Consider the following 9,589-nt stretch of genomic DNA (forward strand, 5'->3'; position numbering starts at 1 on the left):
AAATTTATGAGAGAAAAATTTAAAATACTGACGTGCACTTGTACTAACATGAATGGATGGTTGGATGACATTAAATGTATTTTTAGATTATTAAAAAAAAAATTATAAATATCAAGAGTTGAGATTATCTTAAAAAAAATTTCAATATTTATGTGGGTGTTTAATTTGATAGCAAGCGGTGATTATTATCTATTTCAATCAAAATAACACATTTTGATGCCTCTCCACTTAAGCTCTTCTAACTGCATGGTTGCTTTTATTATAGCTAATCATGATCTTAATCCATGATTACACTAAACACACCAATAGCAATATGAGAATTGCATTTGACACAGCTAACTACGTTATATTTTAATAGCAAGTTGCCACCAAAAGAGCTCAAATACATCATTACCAACGACTTAGCTAGCTTGAGATTTGGAAAAGTACCGTATGGCCTTTTTCTTCCAACTTGTTCAATTGTATGGATAAACAATTTAAACAAGTCATGCTCACATTTCACAATGCAAACATATATACCTTTCCCAGGTCCCAACTAGAAAACCATATTTTTAATGGTAAAAAAAAAAAAAAACCAACTTTTTTCTTTAAACATACTTGGTTTGACATTTTAAACAAATCAAATATGAACCGAATACATTACTACATTTTATATGGTAATGCATACAGGTAAGTTCATACTTCATATACATACAATAACTTAGAAATTGTTTAATTATCTTATTACTCGTAATTCTTAATGAGATAAATTCAGATACAGGCAATCGCTCGGAAATTACAGTCTTTACCCTAAGTCGGCTATGGCATACGATGTAGTGATGTACCATACCTATTATGGAGCTTTTTTTCTCAATTGTACAGTTATGGCAGGCGAATTAGATTTTGTTTATGTCCTTTTTGTCTTGCCCGATGAAGCAGTTATGGCTCTGTACACGACTCAGTTCTCGGTCTAACTTCCCTTTTGGTCTGTTTTGCTAATACCCTATTTACGTCATATTCACTCATACACGAGATTCTTGCCCAATTTTCTTTTCCTGCGTTTTTAATTGAATCATCATAGTCATATTTTAATTTTTGATTCTGCCCAAATGCTCATTATTTTATTTTGTTTATTAATATATATGATTAGAATACGGTGTTCTTTGTTGTCATGATAGTGATGGGCTGGCTTGGTTTCTGACTGTAGCAATTCTGGCTTTTCTGGATTTCTCTTTGACACGTGGTCATCGTCTTCTTCTTCTTCTTCCTCTGAGGTGTCTAATGCTTTCTGGGTTTTGCTCAGAATTCAGAATTCAGATAGATTCCTGATAATCACACTTCAATTTTCAAAAGGTGAGGCTTTCAGGCAATTTTTGGCTCATTTTTGAAACTCTTTCTCTCTGTCTCTGTGTCTTCTTTGTTTTGTGCATGTCATCATCTGCATGCCTTGGAATTATATGTTGGTTTTCCCAATTGAATTATGGGGTCTGAAAGGGACTGGCTTTAATGGTTTTTTGTGATTGGTTTTGGATTACAGTAGGAACATTATCACATGAGTGCTTTTGAATTCGGCATCTTGGCCTGGTTTTGATGCATGCTTATTTCACCCAATTGAGGACTAATTCTGGGAAAAAGAAAATTGGTAAGTTCTCATCCCAAAGTAATGCAATCTCTGTTGAATTTGGCTTGGATGATTTTTATTTTTTATTTTTTATTTTTTTAAATTGCTATATGTTTGTTTGATCATGTAGATAACATCTCAGGATTGAACTGGTCAGTAATAGGGATAGGAAATCTTGGATTTTCCCATGTTAGGATGATTTGAGTTCTGGTTTTGTGGAAGTAGTCTTCTCTGGTGATTTCTCAAGCTTTCATGGGCTTGGGATTGTAAATTCTGGGTTTTGGGATTGAATCCTAGATGGACCGGTCTCCTTGTTGCAAGCATTTCAGATTACTTGGTTGCAACATGAATTCAGTAGCCTGCAAATGTGTGGTTTTAGTTATCATTGCTCTGGTTATTAGAGTTGTTCTGCTCCCTACATACTCTAGCTTTTATGGGACTGAGCAGAGCCATTTGGTGTTGGTCAGCAACCTCTCCTTCTCATCTTTGTCAGCCAGTACTAATTTCGGAATCCGAAAAGATAAGTTTCTCGAGGTTCCTCAAATTGTATGGGGATTAAATAATCAGAAAATTGCATTTGCAAGAGCTTGTCTAACCGCGAGGCTTATGAACCGGACTCTGTTGATGCCTAGCTTGAGTGCTTCCTTGTTCTACAAAGACGTTGAGCTCTTGAAGCCCATTTCGTTTCATAAGGTCTTCAAGTTTGACAAGTTCAATTCGCTCTGCAATGGCTATGTTCAGTTGGGGAAATACTCCGATCTTAAAAACCAAACAGGCGCGTTTGAGCTTCAGAAAGGAAGTGGAAGGAGGTGGACACCCGAGAGAGATTTGGATCAGTTGAAGCAGCATAGTAAGGAAGCATATGACGAACATGAGACGATTCGTATAGTTGGGAAGAACCCATTTTTGTGGCATGATCATTGGCCTGTGAAGGACTATGCAAAGGTGTTTGAGTGCTTGGTTTTGGTTGACGAGATCATGAGAGAAGCTGACAAAGTTGTGTCAAGGATTAGAGAGATAGGAGCAGAACAAGTGAGAAGCAAAAGCAAGTCTGCTGAGAACACTTTGTTGCTCAAGTCAGTGCCTTATGTAGCTGTTCATATGAGGATAGAGTTAGATTGGATGATACACTGTAAGAATCTTGAGCGTAGACTGAACATAACCGAAATTTGTAGCAGCAAAGAGGAGATCATGGAGAGAGTTGGCAACATTGTTGGCCTTAAGACTCCAGCTGTTGTATATTTAGCTGTGGCTGATAGTCTTCTTCAAGATCCATCAATTTTGAACGGATGGAAAGAAGGGTTGGTTCCTTTTGAGAAGAAGAAACTGGGTTTTGATGCACGTTACAAGAAGTTCCCCTATCTCATTCAGTCTGCGATTGACTATGAAGTGTGCTTGAGAGCCGATGTGTTTGTTGGAAACAGTTTCTCTACATTTTCTAGCCTCATTGCTCTTGAGAGAACCCAGAAGCTGATTAAAATGGGTGTCAATAGCTCATGTGGTGAAGATGTGAGGTGGCCTGCTTATGCGTACAACATATTAGGGGGATCAAAAGGGCCTCAAAAATGGATGACAAACATGTCTGGCTCAAGTCTTAAAGAAATTAGCTATGGCTCTAACCAAATTTCATGTTGATGGTTTTGAGGCTCAACCAGTTTCTGTATTCTAAATGATCCCACTCCTCCGGCGCAGATTTGTTGGTACAGTTTTACAGAATTTGTTGTTGATAGGAAAAATTAATAGCAGAAAATGTTGAAAATAGCAATTCTTTACCAAATTTGTTAACAGTTTTCATTCATGTAAATTTGAATCTTTCGAAATTCATTTCCATTCTTTTGATTACAGAAATACAAAGTAATTTGAATCTTTTGAATTCCAACATAAAATGTGACTAAGAAATGTGGTTTTCCAGGTTGATTATCCTGTGCTATTTCTGACCCTTTTTTCTTTTCTGAGTCTCAGTGCAACTGTTTTTCTTTCCTTGGATATGGTACAGATGACCAAAATGAGGATATGGTACAGCAATGGAAAAGGTGTGCACATTCCTCAGTCTGTTACTTCTAAGTTCTAACACAATCAAGGAATGAACAAGTTTGGTACCTCATCTTGATTCTTGTGGTGGGTCATATTATAGATCTGAGTATTTGCTCGATTGATTGAGCATCTGGGCCATTCTGTTTCCTTGTTTGTTGCTTGGGGAAAGGGTAAATGTGAAGTACTAGTAGGACATGTTTAAGGAGCCTTAACTAGTACTCGACAGCTTTAATTTTGTCATCATGATCTGTTTAAGGAGCCAATGAATTCCCATTTTTGGTGTGTACTATTGCTTTATAGGTCCACTTCGAAATATTTCAAAGGAACTGAACCGAAGCTGGTAATTAACCTTGTATTATGGCACTACCCAACTATACGACCACTGGTGCAATTTACACTTCTTTATCAAATCTTTGGGGCCTTTTTCAGTTCGGTTTAGTTACGAAGGTTGTTTTTGGAAATTGGATTCGAAGAGGTAACCGACTTAATGAAAACCTGTCATTTAATACCAGTTAAAACAACTTACAAGTTAGGATCATGGATTCATGAATAATTAGATCTTTAATTAGAAATGTTATTCGCACTCTGAAAATATCATTGTGTATTTATGTTGCAATATATTAACACACAATGAGACATGCGTGACTATTCAATTTGGGATGCATGCATCAATCACAATAACATAGTTGCCAGCCATATATAGATGCAAATAACAATTTTGTGATTTTTTGATATAAATGTGTTATCTCGACTTTTCTTTGCTCAATGACTATTTCAACTATGTTTGATAGCAGTGATCGTAAGATATTGAAGAAAACTAATTTTCAAGTAGAGGAGATTTTTATTTTATTTTTTATTTTATCAATTCAAGTAGAGGAGGTTATTAGTTCTACATCATTGACGTGTCATGTGTCTAGGTGTGCCTTGATAAAAACAATAAGCTAAAATAGATCCTCATATTGTTAGCTCCGATTTAGAAAATTGATATTGTGGTTTGATTTTTTGGTGATCTACGATGGGATTATTGCATCAGATGTAAAGATTGTAGATTTTGTGGTTTTGTGTTTTTGCTTGTTCTTTCTGGTGATTTACTATGAGATTCTTGCGCTATATGAACAAGTTCTCACTCAAAGATTGCAGCTTTTTTTTTTGTCTGTTCTTTTTGGTGAATTGTGATGTATTATTGCATAGAGACAATGAAGAAATGGTTGTTAGGTTTATCACTAAACCTGTGTTTCATAGAGATTTGACTTTTTCTGTTGATATTTGCTCCATTACATCTTGAATCAAACATTAGAATTGTCAATGGCTTTATTTTGTCGCTAATAATCTCTCAGTAATGATAATAATGTATGGAGATGCAGTGGCTTGAGATAACATTCTGGATAAGTAGTGCTCTCTGATCCAATTGTATTTTAAGATTCATGAAATAGTTAGCATTGTATCAGCATGTCCTTGAAAAAACTAACTAACTTAACGCTTCCGTCATGCTTCTGCTTTGCCATCGTTACAGAGTTGAACAGAATACTGAGTTAGGGTTTTGGATTCTTGGGTTTCTGTGTTGGGGTAAACTCAAGTCTTAGGGGCATTGGAATCGTGAATTAGGGGGAAAGAGGAAACTGACTCAAAATATGAAAACGGGCAAAATGATCTTGGGCTTGAGATAGATGTAACAGACCCAAAAGTCAAAAAGAGTCTTGTGGCCCAAAAAATCCCTCTCCAACCCCACTCGATTTTGTTTTGAGTCTAGTCTCAAAACCCGATGAAGCTGTGGTCCATTATGAAGCTGTGGATCGAGTTTTAAGTCCGGAAGCCATTATGAAGCTGTGGGCCACAAGCGGGACCCACGTCATTTCAGCTTAAATCTACAAATGTTACATCGACGCGCTCAATGGAGACTGGAATCGTTAACCGCAAAAAACGAAAAAAAAAAGGGTTGAAGAGTAGTGACTCGCTGATCCACTCGGAATCCGAAAAGATGAGTTTCTCGAGGTTCCTCAAATTGTATGGGGATCAATGTTTTAAAAGGCTAAGGCGTAGCCGGGAGAGCCTTAGCAAGGCGCTTGCCTTGAGGCGTAAGGCGTAAGCCTTACGTATAAATTAGCTGTATTTATGCATAGAATTAGTCATGTTCTATATATAAGTATTGTAACTAAAAATACATTATAAATTGGACAACATTCTCCTCCCCCACCTCTTCCACAATGCTATCCAAGTAATTTACCCTACACTACGTACACAAATTCAAAACTTATATCAATTTAAAGTAAGAGCAGGACAACTAGATACACAATGCCAATGATAATGTATGATTCAAGTTAATTATATGTTCTTATTGCTACGTGTATGATTCAAGCAAGTTAATTATAAATAAATAAAGAAATTGCTACGTGTATGATTCAAGTTATTTATTGGTGATGCCATCCATCCTCATTCATACAACTGGCTGTGCTATATCCTATTCATATGATGCAGATTGCAGAGAACATAATAATAAACTATAACTGAGCAGAACAACTACAAACTGTGTTCAAAATAATCCCCACAAGTAATACCCGATAGCAGAGGAGTGAACAAAACTGACGCCAGCACAAGCAAATTCTTCAGGAAACTGACGCCAGCCCAACCAGTTCCAAGTAACACCGCAACACCCACCTTCTTTTTCTTCGATTCACCTTCAAACTGTGCAAGTCGGCCGAGACCGAGAATGAATATACAGAAGTTTAATTAAAACAAATGAATACAGCCAGGAGGGATCGAAAGGAAGCTACAAACCGTGAGCAGAGCAGAAATGCAGAACAACTTCAAACCGTGAGCAGAAGCTGCACCAAAAAAAAAAAAAAAAAAAAGCCTGGGCGTTCGCCTTTCACGCCTTGCTCAGCGCCTTTCACGCTTTTCACGCCTGAATTAGCGCCTTTTACGCCTCTACGCCTCAGCAGCAAAACACACTCACTTTCTTCACCGCCTCACGCTTTTTGAGCCTCAAGGCGTGCCTGAGGCGCGTTTTTTAATACATTGATGGGGATTAAACAATCAGAAAATTGCATTTGCAAGAGCTTGTCTAACCGCAAGGCTTATGAACAGGACTCTTTTGATGCCTAGCTTGAGTGCTTCCTTGTTCTACAAAGAAGTTGAGCTCTTGAGGCCCATTTCGTTTGATCATTGGCCTGTGAAGGACCATTCAGAGGTGTTTGAGTGCTTGGTTCTGGCTGATGAGATCATGAGAGAAGCCGATAGAGTTATGTCAAGGATTAGAGAGATAGGAGCAGAACAAGTGAGAAGCAAAAGAGAGTCTGCGGAGAACTCTTTGTTGCTCAAGTCAGTGCCTTATGTAGCTGTTCATATGAGGATAGAGTTAGATTGGATGATACACTGTAAGAATCTCGAGCGTAGATTGAACATAACCGATATTTGTAGCAGAAAGGGGGAGATCATGGAGAGAGTCGGCAACATTGTTGGCCTCAAGACTCCAGCTGTTGTTTATTTAGCTGTGGCTGATAGTCTTCTTCAAGATCCATCAATTTTGAATGGATGGCGGGAAAGAATGATTCCTTTTGAGAAGAAGAAACTGGGTTTTGATGCACGTTACAAGAAGTTCCCCTATCTCATTCAGTCTGCGATTGACTATTAAGTGTGCTAATTGAGAGCCGATGTGTTTGTTGGAAACAGTTTCTCTACATTTTCTAGCCTCATTGCTCTTGACAGAACCCAGTAGCCGATCAAAATGGGTGTCAAGAGCTCATGTGGTGTAGATGTGAGGTGGCCTACTTATGCATACAACATATTAGGGGGATCAAAAGGGCCTCAAAAATGGATGACAAACATGTCTGGCTCAAGTCTTAAAGAAATTAGCTATGGCTCTAACCAAATTTCATGTTGATGGTTTTGAGGCTCCACCAGTTTTTGTGTTCTAAATCATTCCATCCCTCCGGCGCAGATTTGTTGGTATAGTTTCACAGAATTTTTGGTTGATAGAGATAATTAATAGCAGAGAATGTCGAAAATAGCAATTATTTACCAAATTTATCACAGTACGTTTTCATTCATGTGACTTTGAATCTTTCGAAATTCATTTCCATTTTTTTGATTACAGAAATACATAGTAACTTTGAATCTTTCGAAGTCCGACCTAAAATGTGACCAAGTAAATGTGGTTTTCCAGGTTGATTATCCTCAGCTATTTCTGACCCTTTCTGCTTTTCTGAGTCTCTGTGCTACTGTTTTTCTTTCCTTAATTAGGATATGGTACAGATGACCAAAATGAAGATAGGGTACAACAAAGGAAAAGGTGTGCTCATTCCTCACTTCGTTACTTCTAACACAATCAAGGAAGGAACCAGTTTGGTACCTCATCTTGATTCTTGTGGTGGGTCATATCATAGATCTGAGTATTTGCTTGATTGATTGAGCATCTGGGCCATCCTGTTTCCTTGTTTGTTGCTTGGGGAAAGTGTAAAATTAAAGTACTAGTAGGACCTGAATGCTGGGTTTGGATGTTTTTCTTTGACAGAGAAAAGGAGACTTAACTAGTACTCAAAGCTTTAATTTTGTCATTAAGATCTGTTTAAGAAGCCAATGAATTCCCATTTCTTTTGGTTAATCAAGTCTTTAGCTTGTTTGAGCCATTTGGGATGCATTGTTGCTTTATAAGTCGACTTCGAAATTTTTCAGAGGAACTGCACCGAAGCTAGTGTTTTTGTATTACCCAACTGCACCACCACTGGAGCAATGTATGGTTAGTAATCTATTCTTAGTTGCCTTTTTCAGTTCGGTTTAGTAACTCTTGCTTCTGGAAATTTGATTTGGAGAGTTAACCGACTTAATGAGAAACCTGCCATTTTATACCAGTTAAACTTGCAAGTAAGGATTGTTATTAAAGTCGGGTCTTTAATGAGAATTGTTATTTGAACTCTTAAAATCATTGCTGCAATATAATAAGTTAATAACAAAATTAGAACATACAAAAATGTAAAATGACTTTCACATTGGTCCAGATATGAGCACATTGGTCCAAATTGTATCAAGTCAGTCAATTGGATTGGATTTTTAATGTGGTGCCAGTGTATTTGGGAGAACAAATTACAGGCAGGTTTCTAATCCTCAAATTTCAAACCATCCAACCAATTTCCTCTAGTTTCTAATCCTCAACATGTGAATTTCATTGAAGTCACGGTACAACTATGTTTTATCCACTATGAAACATGTGTAACTATTCAAGAGCATGTATATTATTAAGAGCATGTATTTTGGATGCATACATCAATCACAATAATATAGTTGCTGGCCACATATAGATGGAAATAATAATTTTGTGACATCTCAACCTGGTTTTGTTTAAGAACTATTTACAGACTATATGTTTGATAGTAACGTTTGCCTTTAAGATATTGGAGAAAACTAATTAATTTTCACAAGTAATTGAGGAGCAGTTACATATTCCATTACACACTGATCGAAATGTGTAATGCAATTATGAACCAAATCAACTTGATGAACAGGATCATCATTGTACTAAGTTTCTATATGGTCATCAGTTCATTCTTATGGAATTCTTTGTAGTTGAATTTGGTGTTTCTTAGGTTCCAAACTGATCCATTCTTATGTAATTCTTTGTAGTTGAACGTCATGTTACAAAAATTCTAAACTACTACGGCAGGGAAGTCACACAATTCCTCTTTTGTTTGCAGAAATTAGTGAAAGAAAATGTTCTGAAATTTTTCCATGTTTCAAAACACAAAAGTTAAAAAAAAAAAAAAAGACTATATATGTATATGTATATGTATGATAGGGCTGTCAATGGGTCGTGTCGGGTTGGGTTCGTGTCGGGTTAATGTATTTGTCGTGTCACAAGAGACAAACCCAAACCCAACCTATTTAATAATCGTGTCGAAAATTTAAACTCACACCCAACCTATTTACTAAACGGGTTACCCATTTCCAACCCGCTTAACCCAT

At 36.9% G+C, this 9,589-nt stretch overlaps 2 protein-coding genes across 5 annotated transcripts; both read left to right on the forward strand.

Annotated features, from left to right (window-relative positions):
• The first annotated feature begins 744 nt into the window (after positions 1–744).
• LOC112166006 (O-fucosyltransferase 23) lies at positions 745–4,186 on the forward strand. 4 transcript variants are annotated; one of them, XR_002923076.2, is made up of 4 exons: positions 745–1,332; positions 1,517–1,621; positions 1,731–3,300; positions 3,563–4,186. XR_002923076.2 is itself a non-coding variant. In XM_024302753.2 (4 exons), exon 4 carries the CDS (start codon positions 1,898–1,900, stop codon positions 3,233–3,235), a length of 1,338 nt encoding a protein of 445 aa, XP_024158521.1. In that variant the 5' UTR covers positions 745–964; positions 1,158–1,332; positions 1,517–1,621; positions 1,731–1,897; the 3' UTR covers positions 3,236–3,466. The 4 variants fall into 4 exon arrangements, 2 of the variants coding, with proteins under 2 accessions (XP_024158521.1, XP_024158522.1); XR_002923077.2 differs by having other exon boundaries at positions 3,597–4,185; XM_024302753.2 differs by lacking the exon at positions 3,563–4,186 and having other exon boundaries at positions 745–964; positions 1,158–1,332; positions 1,731–3,466.
• Positions 4,187–6,654: 2,468 nt separating this feature from the next.
• Positions 6,655–7,709, forward strand: LOC112203204 (O-fucosyltransferase 23-like). Its single transcript, XM_040507405.1, has one exon. The coding sequence runs from the start codon at positions 6,711–6,713 to the stop codon at positions 7,263–7,265; it is 555 nt and encodes a 184-aa protein (XP_040363339.1). The 5' UTR covers positions 6,655–6,710; the 3' UTR covers positions 7,266–7,709.
• The last annotated feature ends 1,880 nt before the right edge of the window (positions 7,710–9,589 follow it).

This window comes from Rosa chinensis, chromosome 5 (genome assembly GCF_002994745.2).
Source record: "Rosa chinensis cultivar Old Blush chromosome 5, RchiOBHm-V2, whole genome shotgun sequence".
Lineage (NCBI taxonomy): Eukaryota > Viridiplantae > Streptophyta > Magnoliopsida > Rosales > Rosaceae > Rosa > Rosa chinensis.

Coding starts and splice junctions, on each gene's coding strand:
- LOC112166006 (XM_024302753.2), top strand. CDS start 1,898: ATGGACCGGTCTCCTTGTTGCAAGCATTTCAGATTACTTGGTTGCAAC.
- LOC112203204 (XM_040507405.1), top strand. CDS start 6,711: ATGAACAGGACTCTTTTGATGCCTAGCTTGAGTGCTTCCTTGTTCTAC.